This window comes from Corvus moneduloides, chromosome 6 (assembly GCF_009650955.1).
Source record: "Corvus moneduloides isolate bCorMon1 chromosome 6, bCorMon1.pri, whole genome shotgun sequence".
NCBI classification, from domain to species: domain Eukaryota; kingdom Metazoa; phylum Chordata; class Aves; order Passeriformes; family Corvidae; genus Corvus; species Corvus moneduloides.
Window position 1 is genome coordinate 17,095,324 of NC_045481.1, and position 26,866 is coordinate 17,122,189.

The 26,866-nt window shown below is 38.0% G+C and overlaps 1 protein-coding gene across 2 annotated transcripts in view; it reads right to left on the reverse strand.

Annotated features, from left to right (window-relative positions):
* Positions 1-2,553: 2,553 nt before the first annotated feature.
* Positions 2,554-26,866, reverse strand: part of TDP1 (tyrosyl-DNA phosphodiesterase 1) — a 44,137-nt gene continuing 19,824 nt past the window's right edge. Inside the window, exons 13-16 of one of the 2 annotated variants that reach the window (XM_032111587.1) lie at positions 25,574-25,681; positions 23,969-24,071; positions 14,062-14,176; positions 2,554-3,034 (exon numbers count right to left, since the gene is read on the reverse strand). In XM_032111587.1, coding sequence (XP_031967478.1) covers positions 2,961-3,034; positions 14,062-14,176; positions 23,969-24,071; positions 25,574-25,681 — 400 coding nt within the window. In that variant the 3' untranslated portion in view covers positions 2,554-2,960. Of the gene's footprint in view, positions 3,035-14,061; positions 14,177-16,656; positions 16,810-23,968; positions 24,072-25,573; positions 25,682-26,866 lie in introns of those variants that run through there. The other variant, XR_004240700.1, reaches the window with a different exon arrangement.

Here is a 26,866-nt window from a genome sequence, read left to right on the forward strand (position 1 = left end):
AGCAGCCAGGGATGGATGGGAGTCATGTTTCATTTTTTCCTATTTGTTGTTATTCATAGGTGATACATCACGTTGCAGGTTTTTATTCCCTCTTAATTAGTCTTTAGCACAGACTTCAGCAAGGAAATTAAAATTAGCAGCAATACTGGAAGACGTTAAATAGCCAAAAATAAGAAGATGAGATGCCAGCCAAACTAAGCAGACTCTGTGCCAAGTGCTAAAGGTAACCCACATGCTTCCAATAAAAAAATGCTGGTGTACCTTTAAAATTATTGGCAGTTCCTATCAGAGGAAAAAAAACCAAACCAACCTATACTTCCCTGCTTTGCCAGTCAGAAAGAAGACAGAACTCAATTAGTGCACTCTTAGCCAGCAAAGGCAGCAGAATTAAGTGAGCCTCCACTGTCCACACCAATGGCTCCATCCACCAAACCTGTTCAAGGGTGGCTTGGATTAGCACAGCAAGAAAAAGAGCCTTTAGCTGCTTGCACCCATGACATCATGAATAACATGAATAACATGAATAACAATAACACTACCCGAAGGACTATCCACAGCAAATTATTCAAGGTTATCGAGTTCCTCTTTATTTACATATTGTTTTGTTAGTGTGGAATAGTCATTTTTGTGTTTGTCTTGGGCATAGAGATAGTTATTGCATTAATGCAGGTTAAGATCATCTGGCAGTTTTGAAAGACGTGTACTACTGTCACTGATCATCAAAAATTGCAAATTCCCTTATTTGTCAGCTTTGATCTTGGCAGTGATTTAACTGTCTCTTGAGAAAGCAGCTTTTTAAGGATGTGCTCCCTAGTAAAGGATAGAACAAGAGCAAGTTGATATTGACTGGAATCTTGAAAAAGAAAATGAAAATATGGCTTATTCTAAAGAATATTTTCGTGTAAAACAGGCAACCATTCCCACTGCTCTTGGGTGGATAGCTAGAAAAACTGAAGTGTGCAGAGAGCACGAACAGTGTAATCAGTCACACACCCAGAACATTTAAACAAGGTGGAATAAAGAAACGCAATGTGTTCACTGGCATAAGCAAAAAAAAAAAAAAAAAAAAGTTAAACACATTGCTGACATTTAAATCAACCACACACCAAAGTTAACATCTTGTGAGCTTGAGCCCCAAATGCAATGCCATTACCCTCAGTACAGTCACTTGCACATAATTATCAGGAAACACAGTTTTCCCTACCCTGCAGCACCATGAGCACATAGCTCCCTAATGTCTGTGTGTGCAGGCATTTAGGGTCAACAAATTGGTGGTGGTGAGGCTTAGCACAATCGTAAAATAATAGGAAAGAAACAAATCAATGTATTTACCAGTTCTGTTGATAATATTGACTGACAAACCTGTAATTAAAGAAAGCTACATCACTGAGTACCCCAATAATGATTACTATTAAGTGTCTGGTCAGAGTGGAATTATCATTAATGTATCATCAAATTACTTGGAAGACTCATGCAGAGGTTTAGTTACTCTCATTGACAGTGTCAGTACTTTTTAATTAGAGATCTCATTTGGACATGATTAGCTGGTACACTTAACCAAAACTCCCTGTTTTTCTTTGGTGAAGCTACGGAATGGCTGCAATGTACTCCTGAGCCAACTTTATACATAATGAAACATCCTGATAGAGAACCAAATAAAACAGCCTTCCATTACCTTTCATACTGAACAAAAATTCTTCTGGAACATAATAACCTTGATGCTATCAAACTAATTTGAAAAAAAAAAAATACAAAACTTCAGGAACATGAGAAACTGGGCATCTAGAGTAGGCTAAACTTTTCAACATTCCAATTGCTTTGCTAGGAGTTTCAAAGAAATTGCATCTTTGGAAGATTCCTTCTGAATGTGAAGTAGGGAATCATAGAAGTATTTAACATCATTTAGTCCAAACATTAAAATAATAGTACCAAATCTACCACTAACCCATATCTAAGTGTTATATCCACACACATCTTTTAATGCCTCCAGGGATGGTGACTGCACCACTTCCCTGCGCAGTCTGTTCCAATGCCTGACAATCCTCAGTGAAGAATTTTTCCCTAATATCCAATTTAAACCTTCCCTGGCAAAACTTAAGGCTCCTCTTGTCCCCTTGCTTGTTACCTGGGGGAAGAGGCTGATCCCCACCTGGCTATGACCTCCTTGCAGGTAGTTGTAGAGAGCAGCAAGATCTCCACTGAGACTCCTTTTCTCCAGGCTAAACATTCCTAGCTCCTTCAGTTACTCCTCAGAAGACTTGTGCTCCAGACCCTTCACCAGGTCCACTGCCTTTCTCTGGACATGTTCCAGCTCCTCAATGTCTTTCTTGTCATGAGGGGCCCAAAACTGGACACAGCACTTGAGGTGTGGCCTCACCGGTGCCAAGCATGTGGGGATAATCACTGCCCTGGTCCTGCTGGCCACACTATTTTTGATATAAGCAATGTGTTCCATTAATGGGATGCTACTGATTTTATAAAACACTTGGTAGAACACTTGCAAGATACAAGTTCCAACCCAATCTGAAATGTACACATTTAGAAGACAGAACAAAAGGTATTAACAAGATTGCCTTTATTTTTACTTAAATTTTACATATAACAACTTTTATTCCAGCTACTGGAGTCAACTGACAGTCTCAAAAACCAGTAATTTTTAAATTAATTACAGCTAAAAATGCGGAGAGACACTCTGAGAACAGTTCTCATCTTGAAAACCGTATTACAAACCACAGTAAAGAAAAAGCATATAAAAAGGTATTCAAAAATGCAGGTTCACGTGTAATAATACAGTTATAGATTCTCCAAGAATCTCTCCCTTATGAACATTTTAATGTTTCTTTCAACTATAAATCAGCCATTATAGAAGACATTATAGCTTACAGAACAGAAATTAGTTTTTCAAGTAGCATGGCAGGCTCAGGGTCAGCAAGAGGAATGTCACAGAGTACTAGAAACATTTATGATGGAACCCACATATTTCCATGTGTATCAGGGGCATCTGTGTAAGGAATATTCCAAATCCATGGTTGATCTGTAAACCAAAACAAAAACATAGTAATGACAAATTCATTTATCAAATGCAAAATTTGGTTCTCTTCCTCTTTTCCCTTTGGAGGAAGAGGAAGGTCAAAATTCCCACTGGTTTTCATATAAAATCATGTGCAATTTCAGTTTCGTGGAAATTTTTGTTCAGTTTTTTTTTAACTGTAAGATACAGAGTGTTCAGAAGGCTTTGCTTTCCCCCCAAATATTATTTTAAATATAGTTATAACCCAACATGCTCCTCTCCAGCTGTATAAGAGTTGTACTTCAGACAATATACAAGTACAGTAATGCAGACAAATTTGGTCTGGCCTAGTGCCAGCAAGTTTTGTGCTGCATCTCTCTTAATCCAATGGAATTATAAATAAGCACTGTAACATATTAATATTTTTCACAGGGACAGTAAGAATTCAGTACCTAAGAATGACACTGCCTGACCTCTGAAAAGTTCAAATTTACCCCTCACTTCTTCAAACATTAAATCTTCAGATGAGCAACAGGTTTGCACCACATAGTTCCCTCCCTCCCACTTCTGAGAATACAGAAGCTCTTCCCACTCTTGGAAAAAAAAGGCAACACACCAGGAGTTAACTGCTAGCTCTGCAACCTGCTCTATGCTCTTCCTCCTACCATACGTGTGGCAGAAATGCAGCTGTTCTAGGAATCCAAGTTATTATTCTACTTCTCTCAGGCTACTCCTACTGCAATAGAGAAAAAACCCTTCAAATCTTTTTTCATTGAGTTTTCTCAATTAAGAAATTTATATAAATCCAGCCTGCTTCTTCTCTCCATGTACAAAAAGAGCACTGAAGGAATACAGTGACATTAATCTGTACAATGCAGGTACTGTAGGTTCCATATGTTGCAGTGAAACATATCCCACCTATGCAAATGTTTTAAGAAGTGTCTGTTTACAGCAGGAAGCAGGCAATAGGGTAGTTGGTTGTTTTTTTGTTACAGTGGACAGGTGATTTCAAAGCATATAAAAAATAAGAGGCATCAGAAACCAGAAGAAACTATAGCACTTAACTCAGAGTGCACTGCCAAGAAAGCTCTCTAGTTTTCTGGCTCAACTGCAGGATATCTAGACTTTGAGTGATCTCTTAAAAAGAAAAAACATACAGCACCACTACTTCCCTAAGCTTCTTTTACCAGTCTCCTGCTGGAAAGTCATGTGTACCTTTCGTATTTTAGGTGAGTACCTTACCAGATAGTAAACATTAACAGTTAAAAAAATGGGTACAGAATAAAGCAAATGTTGGGGAAAGCACTGAGGATTTCAAACCTACATTCAGATACTGACCTCTATCTATGACATCAGAATAAATCCAGTCCCACTCAAGCACTGGAATCTGTCACTCAAGAGTACATTATGCAAATTCGACCTATTCATTTTCCCTACTTCCCTACCATCTGGCAGTTACTCTGCTTAATTCAGCAAACCATGCCGGCAGAGGAAAACTCAAGATGTACAGAAATAACTTCAGTCATCTCCTTAAAGCATGCTGAGAGGCCTCAATACCTAATTTAGTTTTTTCTAGTTGTGGCTATCTAAATAAAGGTGTCTCAAGGTAGCTATTAATGTACTTGGAACTTTGTTCCGTTGATGGGATGCTGTTGATTTTATAAAACACCTGATAGTATTTTAATAAGTCATGTGTAGAACTGTTGCTGATGTAAATTATAACTCAACTCTTTTTAAAATGTCAGGTCCAATTTAAGGTTATTCATCATTACCAGCAAGAGAAAGACAATGGCTCTGTACAAATACTGTATGACAGTAGCTGCTTACTGTCGCACACAAAAGTGACTGCCAAACTTCTCAAAGTTAATTCCTTTGATCTTCTTGGGAGGAGGAAATAAAAGCCCCATTAAATAATTTTTGTAAGTGTCCTTAACATGCTTACCTTCCACACATTTCAAGATTAGTGCTTCATTTCTGATACCCCAACTTTGTCTTGACTGCACCTCACTGGAGTTAGTGTTATCTACTAAGCTGGCACCACAGCTTTGCTCTTGCCTCATGTACAAGCAGCAAAACTCCAGCACTAGAGTCAGGACTCAGTAAAATAAACGGGGCCATTCCAGTACCACTGCTACTTAAACATTATCTGAAAGTTCAGGCGGGGCACTATTTCTGTTATACTCAGATTTTGAACATTCTCTCACAACTGAATAGACTACCACATTTTACTTAAAGGCAGAGAGGCTCTGGAGAACAAGACAAGTTCTTTTTGAGTTAACACCTGATAATCATTTAAAGAATCCATGCTGACAGGCCACCCCAAACCTTCATGTTCTCAAATATGACAGACGACAGTACAGTCAAAACCAGGAACATGCAATTGAATAGTAAAGTATAAACCACAATGAAAAGCATCTTTGTGATCCACTTCCTACAGTGTCTTTTGCACTCTAAGTGGAGATCTGGATGAGAGCATTCCTGGTTGATTTCTAAATCCAGAGACTGGATTCTTACCTCAAACTTAATTGAAAAAGGTAGCTTCAAAGCAACAAGTATTCACATATATAGAAAGGTTACCAGTAACCAGCATTCTTCAAGTCATTCTACATACACATTCTAACATGGCAAACTCACTCCCCGCTGCACCAATCTGGAAAGCTCTTCTCCTTAAGCATTTGCAAAAGGTGCACACTACACTTCAGTCTCTCTTGTCCCCTCCCTCTGGATGAGCACGGCATTTGAAAAGGAACTAATCTTGCTCCTCTCAATGCAAAAATCTTAAAGATTTTACTTAAAGATCTCAAGAAGGAGGAAAGGCAGATGGGGAATAGATGTGGGATCTATATTAATAGTCACAAACAAGGCAATGATTTCTGAAGGCCACGACAATGACCACTTATTTGGGAAATAAAAGAGAAGCACAACCCAGTACTGCAGTTTTAAACACAGGATTTGCTTTGTTTCTCAAAGTGCTGGTGTGATGAGGAAAAAAAAAAAAAAAAAAAAGGAAGTATTTTGCACTTAGGATACTTGAGCCCTCCCCCAAACTGTTATAAAAAAACCCCTTGATATACTTATGAACTGAGTTTCAAGTTCCCTCCACAGAACAGATGATTTCCTCAGTCAGTAAACTGTGCAATATCTAAATCACAAATTAAGTCAAATTCCTCAACTACAGCAAACAACCTGTATTGGTAAGAGAGGTAATAGCAATATTGCAACTGAGATGTGATGATGGGAGCTCAATGAGAAGATAATGTTATACAACAAAAATGTTATACAACAAAATCGCAGTACTCATCTAAAAGATTCTACAAGAAGATAAAAATTTGAGTACTATCAAAGGCACAAAGCAATTTTATATATAAAGATATGTTGCTAAGTAAGATAGGCTGTTGTGTGCATGTTTCCCATACACCAGAGTGGGTAATTTTCAGCTTCCCTTCCAAGGAACTCTCAAATTATATTGCTGGTCTGATTCCTGAAGTGGCCACCTAAAAACAGAGGCTAGATAAGAATAAGGGAATAAAGGTAGGTATTTATTTGAAAGGCCTTCAGAGGTACCCCCCTGGGGTGTCCAGAGGCTACTGCCAAAATGGACCCCAAGAGGGAAGACAAGTCATGAGTTCTCCACACTTTTATAAGTCTGGTTCATTTGCATATCAGGGTTAATTCTCCAATTAAAGCATCAGTTAATGATGTAATTTCCCCAAGCTCGCCCCCCTCTCAAAGGCTTTTGGTTTATACTTTTTGGGCCTAGGATGGTCTGAGTGTCCTTGGAGAGCAGGCCTGGGGAGGCTTTGTTATGTCTACCTAGCATGAGAGAGCAGAAATTAACAGGCTACAAGAAGCTTCAGAGTTAGACACTAAGCAGTACACAATTTGAAAAATACAAAAGTTAAAACCTAAGGCATTGGGACTGCAAGTTTCATTTACCTTAGTATCTTAGCTTTGTAATAGTCTTTTCTGTTATGACAGCCTGAATCTGTTGGTTAACTACAGAGGCCTTCAGGAGACTGATGCATCTATACAGTTTATTTATCTAGATATTAAGTAGTACTGTTGGCTACCAGATAATTTTTTTTTATTCTTTAAATGTTTTGCCCTAAAGATACATCTCTGTCCACAAATGGCCTTCTGCTGTTCAGCTGACTATCGGAGGTGATCAACTGCAATTGCTCAAAACAGCAATACGAAAGGAGTCAGTAATGTACATGTTGCACACAACAAATGTTATCTGCTAAAAATTAATGAGGGCCTTTGTCATGTCAGAATAGGAGTGATCTTATTCTTTATTTTAAAACTGCCAGATGTAAAATATGCATGTTATTCCCCACAGCAAGGAAACATGCAAGATATGTATATACTGCATAATACAACTCTTTTGTGCTGGTAATTTAAAGCATTTGAGAATAGTCTAAAGGAAAAATGCCCAGGTAAAAGTCCTCTATGCAACCTTAACTCTGACCTGTCAGGATGTCATACTGTTACATTTCCTCAGACTTCAACTACAAATCTCTGCACAAGATGGCTCAAATCACATAGAAGTTCCAAAACCAGACTGGGCATCATATATCTACCCTGAAAAAGAATACCCAAACGAAACCACATTTTAAAATTCTTGACCTGACCAACTATTGAAGCAAAATACTGACCATCTGGTGAATTTGCCATGTCATGAGAGTGCTCTTACCTAATAATCTGAAGCACATCTCCCTGAGCCAACCATAAGCTTTGAGCTCAAATAAGTTGGCTAGCAACATGTGGCAAATCAGATCGGACAGTCAAGTGGCTCCTTCTGGTCTTCAAATCTGCAACCTGATCATAACACTACATAGAAGTGGCCAAACTAAATAGTGACTCTATAACTCAAGTTTCTTCTTATGCAAAGTGTTCACTTCTTCACAATCATTATAAACAGCTGGGAGAACAAGTGTACTCAAGTGTTACACTCGGACTCTGGGAGGCTCTCTGAGGACATGTCTGATGTCAAGCTACATTATGAGAGCTTCAAACTCAAACTGCAGGTTTACCAGTCAATAATAATGCTTTTGGTTCGGCTGAGGAAGGAAACTGATACCAACACAGATGAAATTGGTTCCAACCCCAGCTTCCACATCCTGGGATATGAATTACAGTGACAATATACACTTGCTGCTTGAAAAACTGCAAACTAAACTTCTAAACATACTCAGATTTGTATTTACCATTGCTCTGAATGTTAAGTAAGTGAAATATTTTCTGTTCAATCTATTAGAATCATTATAAACAGGACTAGCTTCTAGTTGTCATCTACTAAGAAGAAAGGATATTCTCGAAGACTTTGTACCATATTAAGCACACTGAAAGTACTTAAATTGCTCTAAAAATTCATAGAGGATGCTGCTAGTCTAGTTCTTTCAAACCCTACAAAGTACACAGGTTTCATGCAGCTCTGCAACATTAAGTAGAAAAAAAAGGTGGTCATTGAAAAACATTAATTACTTTCCCAGAAGTCATCTTTCTTAATTTCCTAAAAAATATTTTAACTACTTGACAGAGAAAGTGGAGCATTCCAGAACTTAGAACAAGAAACAAAGGTCAGAGAATGGTAGAGACCACACACAGTGACATTTTCCCAGAACTTATATGACCTCCTAAGGTACAGCAGGTCCCTGTGAGGGAGCCCAGAGTAATAAGGAATTCCTATAGCTTTTCTGGACAAAACACCGATCTCTTCTTTTAAGCACTGTGTCACTAGCACAAAGCAGGATAAATGAAAATTCTTTCAACTCTTTAGGTAACAGTTTAAACACAAATACCTAAACCTACCAGATCTGGAAGCAAATATGCCAGGAAGTCTTTCTTCCTTTTATCCAGCACGATAGTTTATATGTAATAAATGAGATGCAGTGTTAGTATAGTTTCCTGAAATCACTATAAATATTTACCAAATGTAATTTCACCATACTCCCAATTCCCACTCATTGAAAACCAGAAAAAATATCAAGCACTGAATATCTGAAGTTACAAGAAAAAGGTCAATTTGCTCTTCCATGCAAGTGTGGCAATGGAACACTGAACAGTGAGCAAGGCCCTTCACAAGGGAGAGAGCTGATCTTGGGAGATATGTTAAAGAACCTTAACAAAATCACAGCTGTCAGAGGTTGAAAACTTCAGCTAGAGAACTAATGAATTGTTAAGTGGACTGTCAATTCCTGCACAATGCTTGAACTTGTATTAAAGATAATTTTCATCTCATTTCCCCACCATTCTTCCAGCATGAGATTTGACAGCTTTAGCCCCCAGTTACCCAAGGTAAAACAGATCTTCCCACTGGAACAGAATGAAATACATCTTAATACATTTTTACAAGTTGTGAGAATCATTCAGGAAAAATCTTCAACAAAGGGCAAAACAACCAAGGCAATTCACAGAACTGGCATGTAGACAGACTAATATGTAGCTTCACTCTAACTTTAGATTCATCGCAACTGAGTTGGAACCTGTCTTATTTTCTTGCATACACATTCATCTTCTATATAGTACTAATCAACTAATAGTTTCTTTCTTTGATCTAAATATATACACTTAAGAGAAAATTAAATGAGAAACAACTTTTTTAAAATGCATTTACCCCCCTATTTTATAGGGCTCTCTTCCAGAGGGTTTAAAAGGTTTCAGAGCATTTTGAACTAAGAGCTCAGAAAAAGCTTTTATAAATTCCTGCTTGTAACCCAGTCATAACTCAAGAGCTGCTGATAGATTTATTTTTAGTTCATCCCCTTTTCAATAGTGCTTAAGAATACTAAGTACACAAGATACCTAAATCTAAAATCTGGCAGAATAATACTGCAGAGAAATGTTTCACCTGCTGAGGTCTCCCTAAAAAGGCAGAAAACAGAGCCAATTAAACAGAAATCTCATCACACTTACCTGTAACTAAAAAGTTTAAGTGCAACTCACTAGGAAAAACACCAAATGAAGTAGCCCAAAATAGTGTACTATAATACAACAACAATATATTTTTACAATACATGTAAAGCATAGATTCTCTATTCATTGAGCTAATTGATCATATAATCCATTATTTTCTAGCTATTTTTAGATCCAAACATATTTTTCAAGCATTATTGTGTTTGCTGGTAGCTTTGATTGGGTGGTTGGGTTGTTTTTTGGAGTTTTTTTTAATCATCCTGTGTAGTCAAAATAAGGTGCTTAAAAATATTGCTGGCATGATTCATCTCAGAAGAAACCTTACACACTCCCCATTGCAACTTCAAGTGACTATGCTGCTACCAGCTATGGTTTGAGACTCAGTTAAATTTTACTCTTTGTTCACTCAGGGAGATCAAATGACTCTGGCTAACAGAAGCAGGTAGAGTTTATCTGTTCATATATTGTACAACATATCACCGTGCAACCCTGAAATACAGCTGAAAACTAAACAAAAACAATGGCAAAATTTTAAATATGTGCCACACAGATAATACATTATAATTTCCCTACAGGTGACATCTTAAAACACATCAATGAATCCTTCAGTGAATACAGCTTAGCCTATGACTACGTTTCAGTGAGGGACAATCCATCTCTCAAGGAGAGAAAACCAGTACAAACCCAGGAAGTTATCTGTCTCACAATGATCTCAACTTACACTCCTTAGAAATCTTTGGAAGAACAACCAGAAGAAAAATCTTCTTGACTGTGTCTCCAAGAGACCCAATTTTTCTGTTTTGCCTAAAACTTAAGTTTTAGAATGAAACCTACTGACTAATGAGGCAAACCAGGCAAAGTAGGACAAGACTTTATCTTTTTCCTCCCTGTTATATTGGTGCAAGAAAAGTAGGGCAGAGGCCAAATTATTTCATTACTGTTGAACTTAATGGACTTTAAAAGATTGTGGATCAACCTCATGAATTATTGTGGCTGAAACCAGACAAATTATTTACATCATTTGCTGGTAAATTTATCATTGTATGTCCTGAGATATATTTTGTTACTTTTCAAGATGCATTTATTTCACTGTAACTGTTTCCATGCTGAATTTCTGTCCAATGTGATAAACACCAATTAATATGACAAAGTCTTTGTGACAGAATAACAAAGAATCTCTGCAATTAAATTATTTCCACAAACTAGGAAACTTTTCTTTCATTTTGTTACGTTATATAATAATAGCGTTCCATAAGCATATCTGATCTATGATTAGAATTTGTACAAGTACAGGAAAAAACAATTTATTTTTTTGAATTTTGTAATCTTCTAAGTAGAACTCTGCATGGCAAATGCATGGCCCTGCTCAGGACCATCTCTTCACTATTCTACCCACTTCTCCTTCCTCCTGCCCCTAGTAGGATTTTTCTGATTATATGAAAGTGACATGTACTTTGTTTTCCCATGGTTAGAGAATCTAAGTTCATGGAAAATCCCCCAGAGCCTTTTCTCCTTCAATTATAAGGATCAGTCAATATGGTTTCTTTGGGGAAAGGCTAATTACTTGCATTTTTGCTTCTCAAGACTATTAAAATACATCTATTTATATCACTCTCCAGAGAGTTGGGAGTTGACAACTGTATTGTTAAGGACAGATTACTTTATGAGCCCATCCCTCAACATGGGATTTCTTTAAACATCTTTTCCACCAGGAGGCCGCTGAACTGAAACAGAATATTCAGGGAAGAGACATGAAACGGCACAAGCAGCTAACTTCACTTCCACTGCCAAAGCCTAGACAAACCTGAATTCTGACATCTGTGCATATCCCAGCAGAAAGCTAGGACCCAAAACCAGAACTACAGTCAAACCAGTTCTCTAGAGAAGTAAGTTTTCCATGCAGAAAGTGAAAAAAGTTATTTGGAAAAGAGTCTTTACAGTTAGTTGAAATAGGCATAAAACTCACTAACGCAATAGGTTACATGTTGGAATTACAGCAAGGACAACATTAACTACACCAGTACATTTTTGCACATGGAAGATATGAAACTTTTGAGAATACACATACATGGATTCTGCTAATCTGTGCTTTAAAATTTCCAAAAATTTAAGTATGACCACTCAGAAAAACCTTCCTAAACCCATCAGTTTGAGCAGTAGTTAACAAGCAGAGAGTGCATACATATCCCAGAGCACAACAGTTAGTTGATCCAGTTGTAGTATATTCTTACCCTGTAGTTAGCTCAAAAGCCCAGCACAGTCCCTTCATGTCAGCTCCCCACAGCTCCCTGACATGACAGTAACAGTACTCAAACAGCGTGTTTTATACTGAATAAAACAACATAACAGTTCGCATTATCATTTCTACACTGGACAACTATTTTTTCCCTGGGAAAACTGAAACCACTTAAGAGGTCTTCTAGATAAGTAGTAAGCTCTTAGTGCAGAACAATCTTTCCAAGTTACAGAAGCTACAGAGCACACATCATATTGAGGAGGTGAATGCCTGACAGTGTAGCTGTTGATGTATTTAAGGTTTGGATTTGTATGACCATGGGTCTACTGATGAGAAGCCAGGCTTGTTGGAAGCTGAAGGGATTCACCTAAGTGGGGCATGAGCCTCTTTGTCAACAAGCTGGCCAGAACTTTAAGCAAAGGCTTCAGTCTAGACTTAGTAGTGGAAGAGGATGGAGTTTTGAGCAACATGTAAGAGCCAAGGGCTGCTGCTGCATTAGGAACCAACAGGAAAATACCTGTGAAATGCTGCAAAGCAATTAGGGCTTGCTCCTCTAAAAAAGTGACATGGTCAATGGCTCAGCTGATGTGGCTCTACAGGAATGCACACAGCATGGATAACACACAGGTGCTAGGCACCACTGTACAGCTAGAAAGATCTAATCAGTATCACTGAAACTTAGTGGCCTGAATCACATGACACTACAGACAATAGCCATAAGCTGTCCAGAAGGAAAGAAGACGGAGGGCTTTCCTCTCTATAGAGAAAAGTGGATTGACTACACAGAGCTGTGAAAAGTGAATGAGTGAAAGTGTACAGGTGAAAAACAGAAGTCAAGCCAACAGAGGAAACCTCATGGTTGGTATTTACTACAGATCACCTAATGACGAATATGCTGGTGAAGCCATCTTATTTCAACTACAGGAAGAAGCATCAAGCTCATAGTCCGATCCTGCAGCAGAGCTTCAATCACCCTGTGCCTTCACTTTTATTTACTGCATAAGATGCTATTATAAAGTCTGTTGACTCCTTAGCTTTTAAATGTTCTTTCTCTCCACATCATTTGTTAGTTCAAAGATTCACTCAAACATCTGAGTTTCTATAAACTATCTGTGTTCCCATATCAAGCTCTGCGCTAGATGCTGTCTTTCTTAGACCAAGGCTTCTCAAAAAGGAAGCTAGTTACAATCTTCTGACATTAGTTTTAATAACAAAAATATAAAACTTTTCTCTTCCCAAATACTGCAGACTGCACACCAATATTATCCTCAATATATTTTTATATTTTTCAGCCATCATCACCACCCCACAGCCACACTTACTTATCACTTTCCTTATTTGCATGTTCTAGAGATAATCTCAGAAACCGAGACAGTTGAGATTTTGTACACCTCTTCAAGTGTTATGAAATACAGAATGGATCAAAAGCAACCCTTCTTTCTTCTCATTTACAGCAATTCTTTCACATTTGCATGATAGTATTTCTTTCACATTCCACTTCCAGAGGATTGTTTTTAGCTCATGCCTACTGTCTTCCAAACATTCCCTTTTCAACACTCCTTCCCCTATTAGCTCTGCAAAAAACCATTTTGATTCCATAACAAATATCTATTTTCCTAATGCATATAAGAATCACAGAAGAGGAATAAAAACTAGCATTGAAGTTATTGATCCAAAACTTAAACAATAAAGAAAAAAATTAAAATAAAGAACCTTACAGTTGCTTTCTTTGAAGTCACAAGCAGAATGTGCAACTGGTATCACATCGCATATAATCACACCACAAAAAAAGTTAAAATAAATCCTTGGAACACAGCAGTATTCAACTGACTCAGAGTTACTCAACTAGCTTGCTTTATGTAGAATACAAGCCTACTTTTCTTCTGAAGTCACACCTTACCTTTGCTTCCATATTGTTCTGGTGGCAGGTCATAAGGTACAGGAAAATACGCTGCTGAATCTTTCCCTTCTGGAAGCTTTTTCCTTCCTACATGAAAGTAACCTCTGTCCAATCCCTATGAAAGAAGGGAAACATACAGAAGAAAAGACTTACTAGTTTTTCGGGAAAAAGACAAACTTAATCTACAATAGATGTTTTCTCAGTGAGTTATTTTAATGAACAAAACCTTTTGCCTCCTTTACTGAGATTAGATGCTTCCTGAAGCCACCTTTGTCTTAAAAACTCAGCTTCTCTTACTTCTGCTATTTCAGCTCTTCTCTTTTTATTACATCCATTGGCTTGGCCCCACATGTGGGTCCATATTGGTTATGTTCTGCCTTCTCAGGCCCTTGCACATATGCCAACTTATTTGCATGTTCACTAGGTAAACACCTTTGGTGTTTAATATTTAACTAAAGTGAAAAGCTTTCTCTTTGCTGCTTAGTTTCATCCTGACCACATTAATTGGATACTCAGTATGTTTCATGAACTAAACTAGAAATCCCTTTGTGTCATAGAAGCAAGTCTTCAAACCTGTGCTTCCCAGACACCTTGGGTAACATTATCCACAGACACAAAAAAATTTAACGAAGATCTGAAACTGCTTGCACAAAAGCTTCAAAGACTACACTTATATTAGAATGACAGCATTACTGTCAAACAAGGTTAAGGACTATAAAAAGAAAAAATGCAATACAGTACAAAGGCAGAGATTTGAAGTAATTCAAGTAACTTGGGCAGACGGTATTGCTTAGCCACTTCTCCAGAGAAATTGGATCCCAACTGTAGCGAGTTACACAAAAGCAAAATCTTAGTTCTGCGATTTCAAATAGCTTACTGTCAATCAATCACAGTTTGATTAGAACAGGCTAGAAATTTAAAGGCTATCAAGTTTTTTTATTTATTTATAAGACGTTACTGACAACTATATCTCCTTTTAAAATCATATAATAGTATGGGTTGGAAGGAACCTTCAAAAGTCATCTAGTTCAACCCCTGTGCACTGGGCAGGGACATCTTTCACTAGCAGCAGGCTGTCAGAGCCCCATCCAACCTGACCCTGAATGTTCCCAGGGATGGGGCATCTACCATCTCTCAGGGCAACCTATGCCAATGTTTCACTATCCTCACAGTAAAGAACTTCTTCCTTAGATCGAGTCTAAATCTACCCTCTTCTAGTTTAGAACCACTGCCCCTCATCCTGTCCCTACAGTTCCTATTAAAAAGTCTGTCCCCATCTTTCTTATAAGCCCCCTTTAGGTACTGAAAGGCTGCAATAAAATTTCCTTGGAGCCTTTTCTTCTCCAGGCTGAACAACCCCAGCTCTTTCTGTCTTTCCTCATAGGAGAGGCGCTCCAGCTGTGACCATTTCTGTGTCTCTTCTCTGGACTCAGTCCAGCAGGTCCTTCCTGTGCTGAGGACCCTAGAGCTGGGGTCCTCAGCACAGAGCTGGATGCAGCACTGCAGGTGGGGTTTCACCAGAGCAGAGGGGCAGAATGCCCTCCCTCATCCTGCTGCCCACACTGCTTAGGATGCAGCCCAGGACACAATTGGCTTCCTGGCCTGTGAGCGCACACTGCCAGCTCATGTCCAAATATTAACTTATACTTTGTTCAAGCTCTATGGTCCACCAGTCTGAGTTTTACTGCATTACTGTTTTGTGATAGTACAAGCAAGCATCTTAATTACCACTAAAAATCCTGTGGTATTCAAACACACATACTGTCTGAATTGAGAGTCCCATCTATATACAATATTTCAAGTCTTTCTTCACTGAAGTTTTACACCATCAAATGTTATCATTTTAAGTTGGAGATAGCAACATCCACATGACCACACAAAGCATGGGAATCAATGCAGCCTTGTACCTTTTTCTTTAATAGTCAAGAAGAATAGTAACCTAGAAAAATGAGAGCTGCCAAAGAATGTCAGATAGCAGTTCTAGCAAGTTAGCTCAAGAATCTCCTTTAGAATATAGATGTTTCTTGTCTGATGACCCAAAGTATGAGCAAACTACAGGTTATAATGTAAGAAACACTGTATTATTTCAGGACTAGGCAAAAGCCACTGCCTTTTAAATGAAAGAACAGAGGAAACAAACAAACAAGGTCCATGCTGAAGGATTGCATGAATGAAAATCCAGTTTGAACTTCCCTTTCTTACACCATTTAAGTCAGATATTTTGATAGGTCTTCATTAAAACCAGGCTACAGCATTTTGTGGAGCTTAGCCTTGAGGTAAAAAGTAACACATTCAAAACAAATCACTGTAAATATACAAGATTATTTTTAAAAGCTCATAAACATCTACGGGTTTGAAGATGACTGAAAAAAATTCGTAATTACTTAGACAAAACACAACAATCAAGTCGTATAGCCTTACTTCCAACAAATTTGAATCACTCAGGGATTGGTAGAAATTTCATTTAAAATGCAAATAACCATACTTCTGTTTGCAGTAGAAAGAACGTGAAATATGCCACGGATTCTATAGCTCACAAACAACAGGAACTGTGTAAGTGGTGGTGGTGCCAAGAGATTTTTTTTCATAACTCACAGTAGTCAGGCTGCAGTTGGTGGGAGGGTCTGGGTGGTATGTATTCCTAGATACTACTCACAAGATGACATTTAAATTGTCAGTATGCATGTGACATGTATGAGGCTTGATCGCCCAGACATCCCGTGAGCTTCTTTTGTCTTCTACATAAACCTATGGGAAGAAATGTGGAAGGGGCAGAGAAGGTTTCTCTGCTGTATTGTGAGATGGTTCTTATTCTTACAACAAACTTCATATGCCTGATCAACAGCACCAAATTACAAAGCTGCTGCCTGGCACCATCTGAGTTGGACAGTTGTGAAACCCTTGCTATCAAAAAGCACAGTGCAGAACATAACCTACTTCAGCTAGTAATATTTTTGTTTCTGCTTAATTTCTTCTACACTCTGTGCCCTGGTATTACTTCAGCATCTTTCTTTTCAGGTATTTTGCTTCCTTCTCTCATTCTACAACTTTGCTTTTCTCTGTCTTGTTCTTCCTCAGTACTTAGCAATTTTCCTCTCCTCTGAGAGCCTTATTTCCACTCTGATGCTGTCCTCCAATGCTGCTTGACTCCACCAGTTCATCCCAAAATTGTTTTATTTGTCTGTCAGAATTTAACCTATAGAGATCTTCCATTCAGGAAATATTCATCTAAGCCAAGACATTTAGTTTTCCTCAAAACACCCTGGAGTAAGAGTCTAGTTTGTGGAACACATTCTTTAACAAGGCTCTCTGAGGAGATTCACATGCTTTTAAAAATAACTCATGTGTCTATCTTCACACAGAAATTGAAGTTAAGTCACACACTTTGTTTTGAGCATTTCCTGAATGTTGACAGCTCTCATTGCTGTTTCCAAAAAAACAAACCAGCAGGATCTTGCCTAAAATAATTTTGTCTGACTTGTAAATTTTCCTCAGCCATATTCTATTCTTGCAGAATTCTTCCCTCTGCAGTTTTATTTGCTCTTTGACTGCTGCTTACAGCAATACATTTTGAAATGTTAATAGATACATATCTCAATGGGGAAAGAATTTTCTTTTTGTACTTATAAAACTTTAGGTGCCAATAGGGGTTCTATTAGTGCCTTAGCATCATACATTGAAAAAGCAGTCATTGGGAAGAAAAATAGGAAAAGGAAGTTTAACAGCTTTTAAAATACTGCCTTCCAGTTTTTGAGGGTTTTTTGCCCCCAACACAAAGCAGATCACAGGCTATAAAAAAAGAGATCACATAACATAAAGGTAAGAATTGCTAGCCCTATTGAAGTGGGAATTAAGACCAATATCATTAGAGCATTTTAATCCTACTGAAGTAACTTCTAACATGAGACAACTGATCGTTCCACTGGATGCTACAGGACTATTGTTTCCAATGCCAGTAAACAGAAAAATAGTCCACTCTTAGGCAAAACTATTTAAAAACCTGCTAGTTTGCGCAGCAAAGAATTAAGGATGCACACAAACTTTACAGCAGCCATGCTCATCCGGCCAGCAGAATACACAGCAAAATCCTTCCTCAACACTGGGCACAATTACTCAAAAGAGAGCTTTATTCAACTGTACCAGAGGATTTTTTTTTTTTTTTTGCTAAGAAGCCCACAGTGATAAATTCAGGTATCTAAACCCAAAGTTTCTTGGTTTGGGAAGTATGTGTCTGGCTGTCTTAACACTGGAATTTGAAAACCTTGTGGCAGTTCTGTGAACACTTAAAGCAAGGCTTAACATCCTGAAGTCTACATATAAAATCTTAGTTTACTTACATTGTATCAGCTTTCCCTCTCCCATTCTATTTCTATGGGATGAAAGACTTCATCCAAAACTAGAGAAGCCAAAGAAAAAGGTGGTACTACATTGCCTTGGAGTTAATGTTACAGTGAAAGAGCTTAACTGACTTGATTTTGGTTTTGCTCAAAGTTGAGCTATGACTGAAGGTGCCTGATTCAGTTATTTGAACACAGCAAAAATTTAAGCAGTTCAGTTCTGAAAAATCACATATATAATGCCTGGTTGCTCTCTAATCCAGATTCAGTTCATACACCCAGCCCCACAGTCAACTACGAAACAGTACTTCACTGCAGTGAGTATTCACCATCAAATACCGCACTTCAGAATCTGAAATACTGTTGTTAGTTGTCTGGGTTTGATTATCTAGTTATAATTGTAGGATTTGACAGCACTAGGTAGGACATTATGGGTAAGTTCTCAGTTTAATAGTATCTGTTATATTTCTCTGAGCTTGTATTTCTGAAAGCTGACTGGGCTAGAACCATATTCAACGAACCTTTAAAAAGCTTTAAGTATTCCACAAATTTTTGTACTATTTTACAGGTCAAGCTCAATTTATCTTAGCATCTTATCAGACACAGAAGCAGTGAGGAAGAACTATTTACTTAAAAGGCTTTCCATTAGTCACTTCCAAGATTTTTCAAACAAACTAATTACTGGAACATGCATCCCAGAACTCCATGCTTTTTGGTCACTGCGTTCTCATTACATGTTTTATCTGCTAAAGATGTACTTTATTTCAGCCTTTGGAAAGGAATCCCCAGCAGCTGAAAGAGCAAGTTGAAAAAGAGATAGTGTAGATGTAGGAGGTGAGAAACAGAGATGGAGATGGAAAGGGAAATGTAGTTCAAACACAGGACAATCTACCCTATAAACATTATTTTTTACTCAATAGAAGCTTGTGATCTAATGCCGGCATCAGCTGATTTTTCTCTAAACACTAAAACTGTAAACGATAACAGCTGCTGCTATGTTGAGAACAACGATTCAACATATTTCTGAGAGTCTGTATTAGCACACCAGGCCAAGACCCAACCTCAAAGCATAATTTTGGAAGCATTTTTTTTAAAAAGACAAAAACTGGCAGTCAGCTGATAGCAAGTGAGGAACGATCCACTTCCAAATTTGTATTCAGCAGAAAATAGAAGGCACAAACTGCAGAGCTAGAGGAGTTCTTAAGATAAGTGACATTAAGCGTGTGCTGTGCAAGTACACCAGGGTAATGTGGCCAAGTAGTCCAAGATGCTGGATTAAGGCTCCAATCTCTTCTGGGACATGGGTTCGACTCCCATCACTGCTAGGGATATTTTAATGGTTGGACTATATGATCTTAAAGGTCTTTTTCCAGCCTAAATAATTCTGTGATTCTCTGATGCTAAGTCTTAACTTCTACCACGGTAAGTGTCATGAACTTTGTGATAAAACTGCATGAAATAATATACGGAAACAGAACTACCAGGAAATGGCACTATTAAATCAGCATTCTGATAGCTAGAGCATAGTTCCTCGGAGCCTAGGAAAGCTCAGTTATGTTTCAAAGTACTTCATCTAGTTTATACTTTGCGTAACTTTAGCTGTGAACCAACTCTTCTGTTTCTAAAAATTTTAGTCTGTTCCCAGTTCCCTGTTATCTTCACTTAAAACTACTTTGCCACATAGCATTCTAAAACCACAATGAACCAGTGTGACAAGCACACTAAGTTATCAAAGAAGCACTTTTTATGCAGAGTTAACTGCAGGGCATATGCATAAGAAATTCATAAACTCAGCAGTGCAACTTGAATATCAGATGAGTGCATGTACATAAACCCAGTATCGGTATTAGATTTATCTGACTACCTCCTTGTTACCAAAAGAAAAGCAGCTGTAGTGTCTCTCCCTGCTTTGCTCCCACCTTCACCGTATCATGTGACTAATCAGGTGACTTGTTTTCTTCCGGTTGCCAGTCTTCACAATTAATTATCAATATGCAGGAAATTGGGAGAAAAAGAGCTAAGTATTCTCTTCCAAAATACATACTGTCACATATTCTTGCAAGTTTTAAATGAGTTTCAATTAAGTTGTGTTCTGAGAGGTCTGAAACTCAAACATAAGACTATCTTGTGCACACTGACAGGTTTTAGTACAGCCATCTGCATAGGAGCTTTCTATAATTCACAAAAATAAGAGTGGTGCGGGCTGTAGAGAGAAAGCATTGTATTTACACAATGGTTAACTAACCTGTTACACACCACTTTGTAAAAAATACAGCAGGCCAAACAGACTCAGTGAGGAGAACCTTGAGAACATCATTGTGTAAAAAGTTTTATACCTGGACCTCTTTCTCCAGAATCATCTTTGCATTTTAAGTACAACCTTTGTCCCTCCACTCACCACCCTCCCAACCCAAATGATAGAGAGGAAAAAAAATTGAGAAAAGAAGTAAAAGTGATCAAAAAATCTCCACCCTAGGAAGAACTGAGCAGGATAACAACTCTTAAATCTAGAAACAGATAAAAATCTCTGGGAAGAGAGGTATGAAAAGGATGATTAGAGATCACATGGTTATTGCATCTTTCAGTGCAAGAAGAGAAAACTTTCAAATGAGTAACTTTCAGAACACTGCTTCATGTGACATTATTAAGTTGTGGAACTCAGCCAGAGCAGACTGTGACTGCCAAAAGCTTACAGACATCTAAGAGAAGACAAGAGACGCTCACATAATAAGCCTGTAAGTTATGAAATATGCAGGGATAAACTACTACATAAATGTCTGGCCATCACACTTTCCCATGAGCATCTGCTTTTGACCACTGAGTTTTGAGATGTTCCTTTGATATGATAAAGCCTTCTACTCCCCCAACAATGGCTACTTTAAAGTAACTAGTGTGACAAAAAGGGAAAGAACAGGAAGCTCGGCTCTACTTCATACTGCACAATATGTTTTTCTTACCCAGATCTGAGCCGTTTATTCCTATTTTCCATCCAAAACTTCACAGACCAGCATTCTCCATAAACTCTGGTTTCAAAACCAGGCCAAAAGAAGGCTACCTCAATATGATTTCCCCAAATTGGAGCCATATGGATTTCAAGAGTGGACTGTTAGGAAGATAACAACTGTCTGGACAGACACAGCCAGGAAGCTGTGGTCAAGGGTTCTATATCCAGGTGGAAGCTGGTGACAAGTGATGTCCCTCAGTGCTCTGTCTTGGGACTGGTGCTCTTCAGCACCTTCATCAATGACACAGACAGCAGGACTGAGGGCTCCCTCAGCAAGCTCATCAACGACACCAAGCAGAGTGGTGCAGTTGACACACCTGAAGGACGCAATGCCATCCACAAGAAGCTGGACAAGAAACAGGCCCACAAGGACCTCATAAGCTTCTACAAAATAAGAGGAAGGTGCTGTACCCAGGTCAGAGCAATCCCAGACATGAGCACAGACTGCAAGAAATCACTGAGAGCAGCCCCTGTGGAGCTGCTTGGGGGGTACAGACTTGGGGGTACAGACGTGACCTGGCAATGTGCACCTGCAGCCCAGAAAGCCAATTGTGTCCTGGGCTGCATCCAAAGCAGTGCGGACAGCGGGGTGAGGGAGGGGATTCTGCCCCTCTGCTCTGCTGAGACCTCACCTGCAGTGCTGCATCCAGCTCTGGGGTCCTCACCATGGACCTGTTAGAGCAAGCCCACAGAAGGGCCACAAAGATCACAGAGCTGGAGCACCTCTCCTACAAAGACATGCTGAGAGAGTTGGGATTGTTCAGCCTGGAAAAGGAAAAGCTCCTCATTTCAGCCTTCCAGGAAGTTTAGAAAAAAGTGCATAGAGAAAATCCTGTGTAGAATGCAAGATTCAGGACAGAATGCAAGCCAAATGTTTCTCCCTGGGATTTGGAGGAGGGGGTAGTAGTGGGAGGTGGGAAGAGATTTTGTTTCGATGGGGTTTTTTAAGTGAAAAGTTTGCAGATTGGTACGATCTAAAACAGGTATGGTCCTTCTTGGCAAAAAAACCTAACTCAAATATTCCTGATTTTCTACCCATTTGAAGAATGTTTCCCAAAACTAATAATGCACAGAAAAGCCAGAGTTAGAACAAGAAAATTCAAATTACACTACATGACCGTGTAATTTGGTGATCAGCTATATTTATACAAAACCCATCATTTACTAGGTACAAATACACCAGTAGCATAAATTCTTTGCTTGGCAACACCTGGAGATAACCAACTGGAAGTTGGAGTAGCCAACTTCCAAGAATATTAATTTATCCCTTTGAGGTCAGTTGCTGTTAAAAGTCAAATTTTTGCACAATTTTGTTTGCCCAATGCTTCATTACTCTGTTTTTAATAGTTGTTTACACAAAATGGTATTTCTTTTTTTTAGAGCTCATTGATATAAAAAACAATGCTTCCTACTACAAGAAGCTGTAGAATTTTTCTTGTTTCACTCTCCGATAAACATGTTTTCTTCCACATAAACCATGCTGGAGAATAACATCTCTAAGGTTCACAATACCAGAGACCTCACTACTATGCAAACTCATAAATGTCAAGAGTGAGATACAGGAGTTCTTTAGCTGCAGTCAGAAACCATCAATCTTAATATGCAATCTCAGGAGACTACAATTATCCAGTTACGGTAGGCAAATATTTTTACAATGTTATTTTTACAATGTCATAATATTAGTAAATATTCATTTGGGACTACATTACTAATCAGCAGAAATGACAACATTATGTGATCATCTGTGAACGTTGTCTAGGAAATAAGTATTCTTCATCAGCAAAATATTTCTAAGGACTTTTAGCATACAAATACTTTTTCAGAGAAACTTGCAATTTCTTCCCTGGAAAGAAGAAATTTCACACAGGAAGAAGATAGAATGGTTTGTGATCATGGACTAACTGCTGTTGAGAATATTTTGGTACTATCAGGCTCACCAGAAAGAAGGAGGAATCAGCCATGTAACAAAAACCTCACATCTCCTCCCATCAGGTGATAGATGTAAGTATGACAAAACCCTACCTAAACAAAGAAGGGAAGATTTTTCTTAAATACAATGTACAATTAAGGACTTTCTACCACAGGATTTTGTAGAGGGCTAAAAACCAGCAAGTGTAGTTCAATAGGGAACTTGATGTGTTGAGACAGTCACATGACTGCAAACGCATTTCAGAGAATGAGCAAGAACAGCAATTGGTGCAGCATTGCTTATGAATTGTTTCTCAAGTTACAACGCATACACCTTACTTCAATGTGAATATACGCTCACAGCCTAGTTTTAAAAAGCACAAAAGGAGAGATTTGATCAGCCTTTCCAGTAACACGTAGAGTATACATTACAATTTTAAAATATTATTGCCTGACAAAAGTCACAGCAATACCAAATCCATACCTCCTGTGTAGGAAAACAAGACTCTACAAATACTTCACATGCACTCCATTTCCTGTTAACTTTCCAATCTCAAAATACAGAACCTACTGATTGGATTATTAGTCATGCATGTATTCATAAGTATTGGCAGATTTTCATCATATCCCAGGATTTGTGCTTGAACTATGAACTTACAAATGCTGAAGGCAAGAAAAGAACTCCAAGTTCATAGGAACGGATCATCAGTTGGCTGCCATTTTTCTCCAGAGCTCCCCAAGCTGCTTTAGATAGATTGGCACTGAGAAGAGAAACAAAGCATACTAGCAAGGCACAATCTTCAGGACAGAAAATGTTTAAATTCAATCAGAATAGCCTTCTCACAAAAAGTGACTTGGGTGTTATTCCCTTATTGCTATTTTAACAGCACAGTGGGAGCAACAGAGACAATATGAAGAAAGGCATTCATACAACACATGTGGATAATTAAACAAGCCTATTTCTGTCATACAGATCTACAAGACAAATTCAGCCTTTTGAATCTTCTCTGCACATTTCAGAAAGGAATTTGGTGCTGGTAAATAGCTTCAATTTGATGACTTAAGAAGATTAAAGGCTAGCTCAATTATGACTAGTTACAATACATTTAGTACAGAGTGGGTTTGCATTTTACATTTTAGTACAGAGTGTTAAATGGTATCCTTTGCTCTTGGCATTTTGTTCTTTGATCTATTTATGAAAACAAATACTTATCAAAGAGGTATTTTTGTTTCAATTTGCTATTCAGCACCATGCTGTAGTTAATCTTTCATCAGTATCTGCTACAAAGTAGATGAATTTGGGAGTCAAAAAATATGCAATTATGTTGTCAAAACCTACTTCTACAGCACAATACAAAACTTACACATGTTTTAATTGATGGACATAGCAGATGCTGTTTGGTAACAGCAAATGGTAGAACAGAAGAAACATGAGAAGAAAATAAAGCAACCATGAATTTCTGTGTTAGGTGGAGTGAGCACCACATTTAAATGACTTAAAACCCTTCAAAAGCACTTTAATCACTACCACTATTGCAGGCAACAGTATCAATGAGTGATGAAATTTAAAGAGACCAAATATAAAGAAAAAAAAAATTAAAGTAACTGAGCATTTAAGAGTAAGGACACAAAGACCATAATCTATAGAATATACGATTGCATAAAAATCAGTTTTATCAAAACTGAAACATATCTGTATTTTTCATTCACAACAAGGCATTCTCCCTTAAAGTCAAGAAATTTCTTGCTTCCTCTTTTGGCTTCTTTAACAACTAAACAATAGAAATATAAAGCTTATACTTCAAGGCAGACTGCTAAACAACTCAATCTGACAAAAGATGAGATTCCGAATTCTAGGTATCTGTAAGTTTTGTAACAGTAGGGCAGCCCAAGGATAACTTTGGCTTAACCCATACCTATTTTTGTAGAAACCAGCACATTCATACCATACCACAGCATGTCTTAAAGAAACTTAACCCAGGATTTAAAAATATTTATCACCTTAGTTGGTGTTGAACTCCAAAACTGGCAGTCACAACTCAGACAAGATTTTAGTGCGTTTACCAGCAATTCCTGACATAACCATTTCAATCTGCAGCCTCAAAAGGCAATGCAAAGGAGAAACATTAAATATGGACAAAAATTCATATAGCTAATGGAAGTATTATGAGGGTTAGGGCAGTAACTCACCTGTTACTGCAGCTGACAAAAACCCCACATATATAAAGTTCTTAAGTGAGAGCTGTATTGGTTAGCTGTTTACCTTGTTACTAAGAACCATGCAATCTTCTGGAAGTCAGGAGAGAGTCTCATGTATGTCTTAATGTGAGGTATAGCATGAGTTCGACCCGTGACCTCTGCTGACCATTTGCTAGAAAAACAAAAGGAATTATTTTCATATATGGTTTTACTTTGAGTTCTGAAAAATACTCTTCATACTACGCTGCCATAATTTCAGTAACACTACTTATTATACAGTCACACTCAATACTTATTTCTCCTAGAGAAGATCTTAAAATACCACATTTAACTGAACTGTTAATCCCAAATTTCAATTCTACTAGTAGTCAGAAGAGCAGGGGTTTTTTTTCTGTACAACCAATCCAGAGAGATATTCTCCTCAGTGTGTCATGCTCTCCTAACAAGTTTTTTCCATTCCTCCATTCCAGATAGCACTCAAGAAACTAAGTCTAAACTTCTGGCCAATATATCTTCTTTGAAGACTATTAATGGTTATGACTAAAACTGAATTTGGCACCAAACTAAACTTCGCTGAATTCCCCAAGTTTATTACAATTTATTATCCATGACACAGAGGCAGGGAGATTGTTAGATTGGTAGATTGTTGCTGCTACTCTTCCTCTTCCCCTTTCTGTGCCCCTAAGCCACTGAGAAACTTGAGAGCTTAAGAGAATAGAGGTCATTCTATGCATATATAAAAAACTTGTTTAAAATAATAAGCCATTGCTGGATTAATTCAGCATCAATGTTACAGAACTAAACTGTAAACAAGCAGTAAATATATGGATGTAACTGAAGGTATGCAGTCATGGCATTAAAAAGCACTTCTTGTTCAAACACAATACTTTATCTACTATGAAAGCTGATCAAATATTCTGAAAGTAGCAATTAACAGAAATTATTAAGCATTGCAAACCTGTCCTCGTCAATTAGTAATACTTGAAGGAAAAACCAGCAATAATACCAGAGAGAAAACTCTGCAAATTACACTGTTCACACAGTAGCTAATCTAACACAGCAGTCTAGTAATCATTTGCTACAATCAGAAAAGTAAAATCAATATTAAGTTTAGTCACATTATTCTTTTGAGAAATTACAGTTCAGAGCTGCATTATAGGTTAAATACACTCAACTGGCGTAAGAGAGAAAAACAGCCCACAGACACTATGAAAATTACATACCTGGGACAGACATCCTGCCTCTTCATGGGAGAGGCTACAGGACACCATTTTTCAACTCCATTAATCTCTCCCTACTTGCAAAAAGGAATTATTCCTTCTCCTTTACTGTAAACATAAAAGCCTTGTGGTTTTTT